At 48.0% G+C, this 12,893-nt stretch overlaps 2 protein-coding genes and 1 long non-coding RNA gene across 6 annotated transcripts in view; 2 read left to right on the forward strand and 1 right to left on the reverse strand.

Moving 5' to 3' along the window:
* Positions 1-476, forward strand: part of heatr3 (HEAT repeat containing 3) — a 63,819-nt gene extending 63,343 nt beyond the window's left edge. Inside the window, exon 16 of the transcript XR_012925386.1 lies at positions 467-476. The gene's annotated coding sequence lies outside the window, so the exon portion shown is untranslated. The remainder of the gene's footprint in view (positions 1-466) is intronic.
* brd7 (bromodomain containing 7) lies at positions 8-9,013 on the reverse strand. 4 transcript variants are annotated; one of them, XM_076013789.1, is made up of 16 exons: positions 8,863-9,013; positions 8,247-8,440; positions 8,037-8,133; positions 7,894-7,951; positions 7,618-7,762; positions 7,344-7,454; positions 6,862-7,043; positions 5,161-5,275; positions 4,852-4,927; positions 3,494-3,601; positions 3,283-3,418; positions 2,850-3,015; positions 1,663-1,735; positions 557-700; positions 259-399; positions 8-171 (listed from the first exon to the last, which is right to left on the reverse strand). In XM_076013789.1, the coding sequence occupies exons 1-16, from the start codon at positions 8,909-8,911 to the stop codon at positions 74-76; spliced, it is 1,893 nt and encodes a 630-aa protein (XP_075869904.1). In that variant the 5' UTR covers positions 8,912-9,013; the 3' UTR covers positions 8-73. The 4 variants fall into 4 exon arrangements, with proteins under 4 accessions (XP_075869904.1, XP_075869903.1, XP_075869902.1 ...); XM_076013788.1 differs by having other exon boundaries at positions 8-174; XM_076013787.1 differs by having other exon boundaries at positions 5,161-5,278.
* LOC142880121 (uncharacterized) lies at positions 8,421-10,044 on the forward strand. Its single transcript, XR_012925387.1, has 3 exons — positions 8,421-8,562; positions 8,932-9,043; positions 9,899-10,044. It is a non-coding gene; the product is annotated as an uncharacterized LOC142880121 (long non-coding RNA).
* Positions 10,045-12,893: the final 2,849 nt, after the last annotated feature.

The following is a 12,893-nucleotide window of genomic DNA, read 5'->3' on the forward strand; positions in this document are numbered from 1 at the left end:
GGAGGGGTTCAGTGTTTATATAAAACAAAGTTTATTAAATTTTAATGCATACAAAAGCCAGACAAGCAACATGTCATGATGTCACGAGGAGGGAGGAGTTGAACTGGGCAGCGACGGCTGGAGCTTCCACCTGGCAGCTGGACGTGGTCTCCATGGCTTCGGCCTCCTGCACTGCTGGACACAGGAACCACGTCAGAGGGTTCTGCCTCTTTGATTCACTGCTGACATGTTCGAAGCGAGCGGAGGGATTCGTCTCACCTGTGGTGAGGTCGATGAAAGAGTGCGGTGGCTGTGGCGGCAGAGCGATGCCCATGGCTCTCCTGATGCCGTACACACTGCTGACATCACCAGGGGCCACTTGACCCGTCATCTCCGTCAGGTGCTCCGTCACCTTCTCAGCTGGCGCAGGGAGACACACACACACACACACGCACACAGAGCTATGTGAGACTTGGAGCGACTGAAGGAGAATCTGGGCAGACTGACTGATTGATTGATTGATTGATTGATTGATTGGTTGACTGAGTCCAGAGCGGCAGGTGCAGCAGGCTCTCACCCAGCTCCAGCTCCTTGGCACTGGGGGCCAGCAGGCAGATCATGTTGGGCGGCTGCTTGGCGCTCAGACGCTCCTTCTGCGCCTCCTGCAGGTCCCTCAGGAGCTTGGTGGTCTCGTCCAGTTTCTGCTGGATGTGCAGGGCGTCTGCAGGGGGCGACACAAGCAGCTGCTGAACGTCTCCTCTGGGTTCAGGAGCCGCACGGAGCAAACACATTGATTGGAACAGGAAGAAACCCCCTCCTGTCAACTCCTCTGCCGCTGCTTGAATGTGTGAGAGTCGAGCCGCAGCTGAGAACTTTAATGGGCCATTAGCTCAGAGTGGATGTGTGACGAGCTGCTGGATGTCTGAGAGGCTCGACCAGCTCTCACTTTTGATCACATTGATCACTCGGCCTTTTTGCACTTATGGATTTCTTCTTTGTTTCTCTTTTAAACACAACCGTCTGTGTGTCTGCACCAGGTGTGGGCAAACTACGGCTCAGGGGGCCATATGCGGCCCGTGAAGCCCTTTAATCCGGCCCACCAAACTTGAAGAAACGATATTAATAGTCAGTCAGTCATAAAATAGCTGCATTTCATCCATTTTCCAGTCTTTTCAATTTCTTTTTTGGCTCCATCAGTCTATTGCTAGGCTGAGTTGGGAGGCTGTGAAGTTGTCAGTAGTAGTCAGTAGTAGTAATGACAGCAGTAGTCGGCAGTAGTAATGACAGCAGTAGTCGGCAGTAGTAATGACAGCAGTAGTCAGCAGTAGTCAGTAGTAGTCAGCAGTAGTCGGCAGTAGTCGGCAGTAGTCAGTAGTAGTCAGTAGTAGTCGGCAGTAGTCAGTAGTAGTCGGCAGTAGTCAGTAGTAGTCAGTAGTAGTCGGCAGTAGTCAGTAGTAGTCGGCAGTAGTCAGCAGTAGTCGGCAGTAGCAATGACAGTAGTAGTCGGCAGTAGTCGGCAGTAGTCGGTAGTAGTCAGTAGTAGTAATGACAGTAGTAGTCGGCAGTAGTCGGTAGTAGTCAGTAGTAGTAATGACAGTAGTAGTCGGCAGTAGTCGGCAGTAGTCAGCAGTAGTCAGCAGTAGTGGTGGTAGTGATGCTAGTAGTGACAGTGCAGTGCTGTACCTGCAGAGAGCTGCTCAGCCTCCAGGGGGAGGAGACTCAGGCGGCTGCAGCTGGACGCCTCGGCCTCGAGGACCTGCAGGGGGGACACACAGGGTTGTGTTCAGTCTGGCCTGGTCCGGTCCTGCGGCCCCTCAACACCCCCAAATCCCCCCACCCCCCTCCGTGGCGCCGCCTACTGCGCACAACTGCAACAACATCAAACCTCATGAAAAGCTGTGACACCCTCAGAAGGTGGGGGGTTGAGGAAGGGAGGGGGGTGGAGGGGGGAAGGTGGTGTTGTGAGAGCAGGCTGGAGGCGGGCAGACAGACAGACAGACAGACAGAGGGACAGACAGGCAGACAGACGGGCTGCTGTGCCTCATGAAGGGGCCGCTGCTCTCAGCTTCCTCTGCTGGTCTGAGGAGCCATTCAGCTGCGGGGCCCCGGTGGGCACAGGAAAGAACCCCCCCGCTGAATCCTTCCAGCAGTCAGCTGGTGTTGTCGCTGCTTTTCTGAAGGGAAATGTTCTTCATTCGCAGGGCGGCTGAAATGCAGCTCACTGCTGCTGCTGCTCTGTTGACACAGGTGGTCACGCCCACCCCCCACCCACCCGGGGGGGGGGGGTCCTTGTCTCCAATGACAACAATAATAATAACGGGGCATCTGCACATGGGGGTGTCATGCAAGAAGATGAGCTGCTGCAGGGGGGTGCACAGCTGGAGAACCCCCCCCACCCCCCTCTATCTATATATTGTATCTATCTGTTCGACCGCGATGTCGTAGATGTAGTAGCGAGACATAATACACTTAAATCTATTAATCTATCTTTGATCATAATCTAAATAGAATATCTTTCATTCATTTGTTTGACTGCCATGTATTTTGTCCTAATAGGGTTGCCGTATGTGACGTCGTCGGCAGTCGCCGGACCCGTGGACAGATCTCGCAGCCCAGACAGATTCTGGACCGACACCGATTCACCCGGATTACAATTTGAGTTCTGTCGCCTAAATGAACAGAGAATTCCACCCAATGACCGGAGAGGGGGGGAGGGGGGGGGGGGGGTCATTGTCCAAAACAATGAACAGCAAATCAAAACAATGATTCAAATTCAATTTGCTTAAACCCGTTTCCTTCGTTTCTGCTTCAAACTGCTTGGTGGAACTGCCCCTGTTACCGTCTTGTCTGGTGCGTGTTGGTGCTCTCACCTCTACGTCCTTCTTCTCCTCCTCTAAAATCAGCTCCGCCCCCTGCTCCGCCGCTGGCCCCGCCTGCTTCAGGGACCTGGAATGCTCGCCGTTGGTCATGGCGTCCAGGAGGTTGTCTGCCAGCTTGTACGTGTAGTCGTCTGACTTGGCCAGGAACGCCGACATGCTGCATCACGATAGTAATAATGATAATAATAATAATAATAAACCCCTGGACGTCAAACAATAAATTGAAAAGAGCGAAGAGGCCAAAGTCAAAGTGGCCTTCAAAGTTGCTGGGAGGTGATTGAGGATGGAGGAGCCTGAGGTGGCGCTGCTCTTTGAGGAGGGAAACAACAAAGACAAAACATCTGGCCAGCACTCAGGAATTCCTCCTCAAGCCTCCGGAAGCCTCCTGTGACGTTTCTGCTGCCGCTATGACGTCCGCTCGCACCTGTCTGCCCCCTGCTGGCTGGACTCGTCGCCGTACGACGCCGTGATGAGGTCCGAGTCGTCTTTGCCGACGTTGGCGAAGGTGGAGTCGTAGGCGGGCGCGTAGGAGGTGAACGGCCCGTAGTTGATGTAGGACACTGAGGGCAGAGAGACGGAGGTCAACACGGGGCCGCACGCACGATGGGCCAGACGGACTGAAGGTGGCGCCGTACCCAGCGAGACCCTGTTGCGCTTGTCCTCCCTGAAGCCCTGCAGCGTGTTGACGCCCTGCTGCAGCCGGTTGGACATCATGCCGAGCTTCACCGGGCAGTAGCCAGAATCTGCAGCAGGAGCAAACAATTCCATCACGGGTCGGTCCGCTGAGAGGGGTGAAGGACAAACACCTGCAAGCGGCGCCGTGCGTGACGTCACATCACTGCGACGCGTGGCCTGCAGCTCGGCTTGAGTGGAGCTACAGGATCTCCCCACACACTGACGAGCCAATGAGGTTCCTCCTCTGTCCAGGGACTGACTGCTGGGCTGTGTCTCAATTATAATATAATATAATAATAAACTTTTATTTGTACAGCGCTAAATCACAACCAATGGCGTCTCAAAGCGCTTTATACAATCAGAGAGAACCAACCGGGCCTCCGGAGCAAGCAAGGTTCAGGGTCTGCATCCTCTGTCTGAAGGAAGCGTCCTCTGAAGGACGCGGCCGAGAAGGACGAACCAAACCCTGCCTCCCCGGTAACCACCCGGGACGGTTTTGGCTGCCAGTCTCAATGCAGCTTTCCAGATTCCAACGGGCGTCACTCGCATGTCTTTGGAGTGTGGCAGGAAGGCGGAGAACCTGGAGAGCGCCCAGCAGACACTGGGAGAACATGCAAACTCCACACACAAAGGCTCTAGGAATCGAACCCACAACCTTCTGGCTGTGAGGCGGCAGCACGAACCACTTTGCCACAATTATACCTCCAAACAAAATAAAAAAATAAAGGTCCAAGGTCAGGAGCGTTTAGCTGCTCCCTGAATGGAAAATCTGTTCCGAGACAATTTCCACCTCACTGAGCGAGTCGGCTGAATTGTCTCGGTTGAATTTATAGAAATGAGAGACAGGAACTTCAAGGTGATGTCTGCCAGTGGCTTTGAGTAGCTCTTTGGAAACCCAGACGTATTCAGCGGCACAGACTGGGATCAGACAGATGGTCTGGTCTTTAGAAGCCGGGTCACGTCATCGTTCCGTACAAAAGGCCGCGACTGTCGGCACTCACGCAACGGCAATATTTTCTCTCAGAATCCACATCTGCTGAGATCTCTCAGGGACGCTGAGCTGCCACCTCCGGCGGAGCAGCGCCAGGTTCAACCAGGAATACAGAGGCACGTATCAACATCCAGGACCAGGACAACAACAGACAACAACAGGTTTATAAAGGTAAGACTGCGTTCAGTGGGAAGATGAACGCAGCCTCCTTGACTCTGACACCCTGGGTAAACTGTGATTGCAACGCCATCATTACGCGATTGGCTGCTATTCTTTCTTCGCTCTCGGTTCCGCTGTGCACCGTTGACTCACTGAACCTCCTCTTACCTCCCACACTAGGATCCGCTGGGTTGAGGATCGCCAGAGTGGTTGAGCCATCGGACCTCCGCCTCGCAAACTCCAGCTGCCAAAAACAGACAAATTATGTAAAAGCCTTCAAAGATGAGACCTGGCGAGTGTGATCAGCGACTCGCTGTTGTTCAACATCAGGTCCGAGGGACGCTGACGGGCTGGAAACATCTCCACTAACGTTGTGTTTTACTGTTCACAATGAGAAAACAGGTGGGAGGTTGTGGGGTTGAATGGGGGTTGATGGGGGGTGTTGGATGTGTGTGAGGAGGTAGGAACTGGGCTCACTTGGCTGTGCAGGGCTCTGTTGGACAGCTTCCCCCCAGACTCCTCGATGACCTTGCGGATTTCCTCCAGCTCTTTCTCTGCCTTCACTGCTTCGTCCTTCGACTCCTTCTCCTGCCTGCTATTGAGGCACAATTTTCAAAAAAAGACATCAGGTAAAAAAAAAATGTTTTTTTAAATGTGGCCGTGAGCAGACAAAGGTTTTCAATTTAGCGGAATAAAAAAAAAAAAAAAGCCGGGTGCTGCTGCGGGAAGCCGGCAGGATTTCTCTCTGCTCTCGGTTCTTCGGGGTGTCGGCGCCGAGAGGAAAAACGCTGCACGACCTTTTGTGTTTTGCAACGGCCTCTTTCTTTTGTGCCGCTGAAGGTGAAACGGCGTCTGAATGACAAAAAGAGGGCAGCAAAGGTTTCTCTGCGCTTCCTCCTTTCCGTGAGTCACAGCTGACTTCAACCTTGCGCTCTGGTTTCGTCACTGGGCAACGAGGCTGATTGGAGGGCCGGACGCAGCCGCCGCCGCAGCCACGAGGGCAAACATGAGCCGACGTGCACGCACATTCCTCGCATTCTCACACAACACAGTGGAGAAGCCGCACACACAATCTTCCTGCCACCTGACTGCTGCACACAAACAAGGCCTGCATTTAACACGCGTGTCAGTCACTTTTATACATGTAGGTGCACCAGCAGTCAACAGTGTGGACTCACACCCTATGAATTCATTCTCATGACTACTGACACTGCAGTTTCTCACCGAAGGCATCAAAACTACGTATGAACACACACGGAATCATGTAGGAAACAGTACAAGTTACCCATTACCCTATTTATTATGTACCACCAACATTCTACCTCAAGATTTTCCCATATATTCCCATATTTTTATCTCAGCTTGTATATAGATTTTTTTAGTATTGTATTTCAGGAACTGGGCAACAACATTTCGTTGTGAATTGAACCACTGCTGTGTTTTTCTTCTTATAATGACAACAAAGAAAGTCTAAGTCTATAATTCAACATGTTTAATATTTAAAACTCTTCAAAATAGCCACCGTTCATAAAAAGCATACTTAAGAGTTATTGAACGTTGTTTTGCTTTGCTGCATAATTACGGATATCTTGCTCATATATTTGATGTGTTCAGTATTTATCTGCAGTGGAGAAAGTTGTAAAGATAAAGTAAAAACACTGCATATATGTATATATATATATATATATATATATATATACATGTATATATATATATATATATATATATATATATATATATATATATATGTATATATATATATATATATATATATGTATATATATATATATATGTATATATACATATATATATATATATATATATACATATATATATACATATATATATATATATATATATATATATATATATATATATATATATATATATATACATATATATATATATATATGTATACACATATATACACATATATATATCCTGCTGGGGATGGAGGAGCTGGAAAGTGTTGCTGGACAGCTGTGACATTGAGCACTTTGCAGCCGCAGATGAGAGATTAAAATTGAAAGCTTAGGGGAATTAATGTGGCGTCCAATCACATTTATTACTTCACTGCAACGCTGTACAGTTTGGACTCTGCAGCACTGGTGTATGACTGTGACTAACAGGGTGTGTGTGTGTGTGTGTGTGTGTGTGTGTGTGTGTGTGTTGATGGACCTGGGCGTGCCGGGTGTCTGCGGGCTCTCGCTACTGTCTGTGGTTAGAGGTCTCTCTTGGTTCTGGTTCTGGTTCTGGTCCGGGCCGGTGCTCACTGACTCCTCGGACTTGATCGGCTGTTTGGTCAGAGGGTCGAGGCCGGACATGAACTCGATGCTCTGCTTGAGGCTGTCCAGTCTCTCCTATTGAAGAGAGAGGGAGGGAGAGAAGAATTTACACTATTGAAGTCGCTTGAAAGCTCACTGCTGCCCCCTTCTGTTGTCATATGGGAGAAGCAATTTAATCTTCACGCTTAAAGGTCCAGTGTGCAAAACTTGGCTTGATTTATGATTTTTATATTTGCAAAAGCTTTAACGCACTGCCCGTAAATACATTAACAAAAGGGTATAGTTTCTAAAAGTTATCTGGTTCTCTGAACCTTGGAAGTTTTGCCAGTCTAGACATTCACATTCACACCTCACTGCGAACCCTTGGCTTCCTACCTGACTCAACACCTTCATCCCAGAGTGTAACAGTTTCCGAGCTGCCTTGTGGTAAATGGTGTCGGGCTTGTTGTAGATCATTGCATTTTCACACATGACTTTGAAATCCACCTGCACAAAAGACATTGTAACACAAAGCAACAATCGGTCTGTTTCTAGTAGTGTGTGGTTTACATGAACCTCTACATGATGTTATAGAAACACATTAAAAGGTTTAAATTGACAAAGTAGCTCTCGGAAGAAGAGAAAAACTTGCAAGGGATTCTTCACACACCTTGAGTTCATCCAGCGACTGGTAACAATCCCTTTTCACTCTTTCCTTTATCGTACTAAAATCCATCGGCCGCTTAATAACGGAAGAGTAACCAGGAGCAATGAGGTCGGTCACCGGGAATGAAAAGAAAGCGTTGGGATCTTTCCTGCAGAGGAAACAAAGAGGTTATATTTGTGAACTGCTCCACTCAGAACAAGCTATGCATGCATAATAACATTGGTTAACAGAATGAGCGTCTGTCTGAGGACAACAGGTACAGAATGACGGGAGAGCCACCTCTGAAGCTGCCTGATGAGCTGGTTCAAAGCTTCCTGCAGAGGGGTCTGCTCCTTCTCTAGAGGGATAGTAACATTGGAGAGGAGTTTTATACACTGGAACCTGGATCAACACAGCTGCTACAACCACGAGAGGAAACAAACCTTCCTGCTTGTCCAGCTCAGAACGGATTGGAGTTCTGCTCCGTTCTCCATCCTCATCTCCAGCTTCTGGATCGTGACCTTTCTTTTTCTTTGTCATCTAAATAAAATCATATATATGTTTATATAAAACTTTCATTTTAAGAAACACAAAATTAAAAAAAAAAATGATATTCAGCACAAATGATCGTTCCCCATCAGACGCAACCCTGCCTTTTTCTTTCCTTTGTCATCCTCCGGCGAGCCGAGGCTCTTCTCTTTATCCTTTTTCTTTTTCTTCTTCTTCTCCTTTGGTTTGTCGTAATCGGCAGACGGTTCGTCGTAAACAGTGTCCAGACTGGAGCTTCCCGTCGTCACTTCGTTTCCGGACACTTTCAACACGAGCTTCAGCGGCCTCTCTCCATACTCTGGAAGCAGTCAACATGGTCGAGATGACTGACGGCAGCTCAACAATCGATGGATCATTGACACAACAGGCGGCAGGCAGATGGAGCGCTCAAAACAATAGCCACGCATGTTGGCTAACGAGGTAAACGAGCCTAATATCCACTAAATGAACAAAACACAGAGGGCCAGAAGCCATGCACGCCCAATACACAGACGGACCGCGGCACGTTTGGGAACAATTGGGGCAAACGCGAAGAGAAAATCAGCTCGGTAACAAACTAGCACGCTAGCATGTTAGCCACCTAGCTTCAGTTGTGTTGTGGTGAAATCTTAACGGTTAGAGAGCGACAAAACTTTTTCATCTTCCTCCGCAACACAATTACAATGCAATGAATACACCTTTAATATTACCACTATTTGGACTACCCGCCGGTCGAAGTACCTTCATATCCGTGTTTTTCAGACTTGTGTTTTTTGTGTTTCTTGCCCATTGTTTGTATTTTGTCACCAGGCAGCGGCTGCTCAAGCGGTGGCTCGATGATCGGATCCCGACGGCGGACACAACAAGCGGAAACGACTCTGGCCTGCAGCGCCACTTGTTGGCTGGGCGGTGATAATACACGGTAACGAACTCGTATTGTCGACAGGGGGCGATCGGACCATACAGACTAATGAGACGAACGCCGCAAATCTTTTAGCCCTCATGTAAGGCGATGAAAGCGCTACTGTTGAATTCATCTTGGTCGTAGTCGGACAATTATGAAATATTTGAGTCTCGTTCTTTTTTTTTTTTTTTAAACACCATAACTAGCGTTACAAACGCAATGCAATACAGGTGAAATGTCAGTTGCAATTTTACAAAATCTTTGAATTGGTTTGTAAAGCTGTATTTGGTTTTCGTTTTGTTTTGTTTTTTTTATAAAAAGAAAAGTGAGAAAGGGGTTGAGATATATTAGTTCACCAAATTAAAACAAACAAATACAAAATTGCAACGCTTGCAGATAAAGTATGAAGTTAGGTCGCACAGGATGAAATGTCCAGATTTTGTACCAACCTTTTGCTGCTCATATCCTGAGCCTACATTCCCCTGGTAAAAGCAAACAACTTAAGCAGTCGTCAAGAAAGAAGTGACTGCTGCATCAGATGAACACTAGTAGTCCCACCTGCACTTTTCCTGCCATCACAAAAAGTAGTGATTTTTACAAAACTCCACCGTACCAACTGACAAAGAACAGAGTGAAAGATTATAGGCACGTTCCAGATTTTATCAAGAGGTTGAGTTTATGAAAGAGGTTGGCAGAAGGTTTGACAAGAATAAAGAGAGACGGGAACAGCAGCTGCTGACAGCAAGAACTTTATCGCTCTGTGACGCTTGTCAGTTTTATTTCTTTCAACTCGTGACATCATGCAATCTAAGCGCTGATCGCTGATAGGCCCGCTTTGACTTGATAAAAATATGCTTTGAATTGATCTTTCAGCCGACACTGTGAGGTCAGAGACATTCCCTCACTGTACGGGACGGCACTTTGAAGCGTGACAAGTGAACAACAGACGGCCTCCAACACAGGACGACAGTGTCAGTGCTGCCGGAGGGTCAGTGCTGCCGGGAAACCTGGGTGTTGTCCCCAGTCAGTGCCGCAGCTCCAGGGAGGCCGTGGGATCCGTCGCTTCCAGCTTCCAGCTTCCAGCTGCTCAACATGCGTTGCTGAGAAGTGGGCGCATTAAAAACAGATCAGTTGTACAAGACAGGGTGAACAAATGGCAGATGTTGTGTATTTCACGATGGCCTGTCACAACAGCGGGGATGAAGGGCCACACAGACTGTTGCCACATGAAAAGTGGCATCCTGGCAGTGCGGCGGCGAAGCGCCTCTCACTCCGCACTGGAACTGGGACGTCTGGCGTCTGCGCATTACAATGTAAATAGGCTGCCACAGACTGGCGCTGAGCAGTTTCTCTGTCTGACACACACGGTTTGGCGGAAGCGTCGCACGATATTAAACAGCGTTTGGTTTGGTGCCACTGAGTCAGCGTGCCATAGTGTTTTATCAGTATGCTAAGGTCTGGCTCAGGAGGATATGAAGAACACTGAGCCGTCGCAATCTCTCCCTTAACTTTTCCATCAATGATTTTTTTTTTTTTTTTTTTTTAGATTTTTAATAAAACAAAGCAATAAGTCCTCTTCTAATGGGTATCAACTGTAGAGCTCGGTCACTGAGGGACAATCTCCTCACAGGCGGCCGGCCGCCCAGATATGACGGATAAAACGTCTGAGGTCATTATGACTGCGAGCACGGGACGGTTTTGAAGACGTAGCCAGTGTGTCAGACAGCAACATCAAAGAGGAGAAGCCAATCATTCTGCTTGGCTGTGTTTTCTCCCACCTGCCAGTCTGTCACGCCAACGTTTTCCAGCAATCATCAATCACTCGCTCCGCGCAGAAAGCTGGAAGATGTGACTCGTGCTGACTGGTGTGGCCACTGATGTTTTTGTCTGCATACAAACTTGTGGCGTGTGGCTTTGATGACCAGCTAATAGCGCTGCATGCTAGCGGTTCCAGTGCTGTGGTCTGTTGAAGTCCCACCCGAGTTCTGTGCTCGGAAGGCTGCTCATGTCTGACGATGCAAAGACGTCAAACTGCGAAGTCTGATTGACAGAAGCTATTCAGTTATTGCCAAAGAAAATAGTCAGCTTATGATTGTACTCGTGGTTTCGTACTGATGTTGAACAATAACAACAAGCCAATACGCTGTGTTGAGTCACGGAAATATTGAGATATTTATGACCTCAGCTTTGAATAAAAAACCAAAGTGAACCCTGTCAGCGGGGAAATCTCAGGGCCTTCTGCGCCTTCAGACAAGGGATGGAAATTTTCTGGTATATTGGAGTATTGAACAAAAACATCAATAAAAAATAAAAACCTGCACCAATATATGTTCATATTTGATTTAATTTAATTTGATCTAATTTATATTCTTAAAATGCTTAGACATTTATTTTTACTATCTAATTTCTATTTTTTTTTTTAATTTACATATACTTGTTTGCAGTGCTTCTTATTGTGTGTCACTATCACCTTGCTGCTGTAATGTTGGAAATCCCCCCACTGTGGGACTAATAAAAGGAAATCTTAACCTTAATCAACTGCAAGGGAGTCAAGGGCACAAGCATGCATTTCAAGATATATTTTATTGGGGCTTTGCTAAATGTCCCCGTGCTTGACGTCAACCTCTGCTGCGAGGTAACTAATGTATTATTCTGTTTTTATTAAACTATTATCATAATGCAACATTTTCTTTTCTTTTTTAAGCAGGCTGCTCTGTTTCGCAGCTCTGCAGGGGCCGTTTGTTGGCAGTTGTCTGTGTGTGCGCTTTGATAACAGAATGCATGCAACACAAGTGTCGTGTGTGTGTGTGTGTGTGTGTGTGTGTGTGTGTGTGTGTGTGTGTGCGACGGAGCGTGCAAGGTGGAGGTTGGAGGGTTTTTTTCTTTTGCAGGGGGGAAGTGGGGGTTGGGTTGGGGTGGGGTGGGGTGGGAGTAGTGGTGGGGAGTGCACGGCGACGGCTGATTTCTCCGGATCCGCGCCTTTATTCTGCCAGCGCCTCTGAAGACGGTGGTCCTGGGGTGGGAAAAATACACTGGGGAGACGCGTTGGAAGCCTGCGGCTCGGCGACGCTCCTCTGTCACATCCTAAACTGTTTGAAAAGTTCGTGAAAAAAAAGCCAAAGACAGCCACTGGGAAATGGTCTTTGCGAGCGCAATAAGAATTTATCATTCCGAGGCAGGGAGAGGCGCTGTTTGAGGTGGAAACACGCCGCCTCTGATCGGCCTCTCCTCGGGGCTCCATCAGGAGCCCCCCTCCTTCCCAACTCCACACATCTGCGTCCTCACAAACAAGGTGTCGCCCGGCCGCCGCCTTCTTCCTCGGCAGCCTTTCAGAGCCCTGCAGATAACTCGACTCCCACCACGGACTTCATATTTTTTTCTTCTCAGCCTGGACGGAGCCCAGGGTCCAGATGGAGAACTTGATTTGTCTTTTTCACATTTATTCAAAAATCCCCAATTATCGTTAATGTGTAGAATGTCACAGACTTTTGTTTTGCAAAGCGGACCAAACGTTCAAAATCCACCACACAGCAGCTTCCTGCATTCAGAAGGCTTGTCTGTCTTCTCACCAACACTATAGCAACACATACAGCAGAGAACAGAACAGAACTGCGAGAACACGGAAACCAAATGACGTTGATTGGACCGTGAATATACACTTTATTGATATATTCATGAGCAGTAAACCATAGATCAAGCCAAATTCTACACAATGGACTTTTGAAGACAGTCGCCGCGGTCATCAGTTTTTGAGAGTGGAAGACCAGTTTGCAACACAATCTTGCCGCTTTCAAAGCTTCCTAAATGTTGCAGCTGCCGACTGGTTCAGCGTCCTGCCGCTGCTTTCTGCTTCGGTTCCCTTCAAGCT

Source organism: Nelusetta ayraudi, unplaced genomic scaffold (assembly GCF_046127955.1).
Source record: "Nelusetta ayraudi isolate G7.1 ecotype Tasmania unplaced genomic scaffold, CSIRO-AGI_Nayr_v1 ptg000157l, whole genome shotgun sequence".
Taxonomy (NCBI): domain Eukaryota; kingdom Metazoa; phylum Chordata; class Actinopteri; order Tetraodontiformes; family Monacanthidae; genus Nelusetta; species Nelusetta ayraudi.

Coding starts and splice junctions, on each gene's coding strand:
- brd7 (XM_076013786.1), bottom strand. CDS start 8,911: ATGGGCAAGAAACACAAAAAACACAAGTCTGAAAAACACGGATATGAA. Junction 7,763..7,893: donor CTCATCAGGCAGCTTCAGAG/GTGGCTCTCCCG, acceptor TTTCCTCTGCAG/GAAAGATCCCAACGCTTTCT. Junction 400..556: donor TGCCAAGGAGCTGGAGCTGG/GTGAGAGCCTGC, acceptor TCCCTGCGCCAG/CTGAGAAGGTGACGGAGCAC.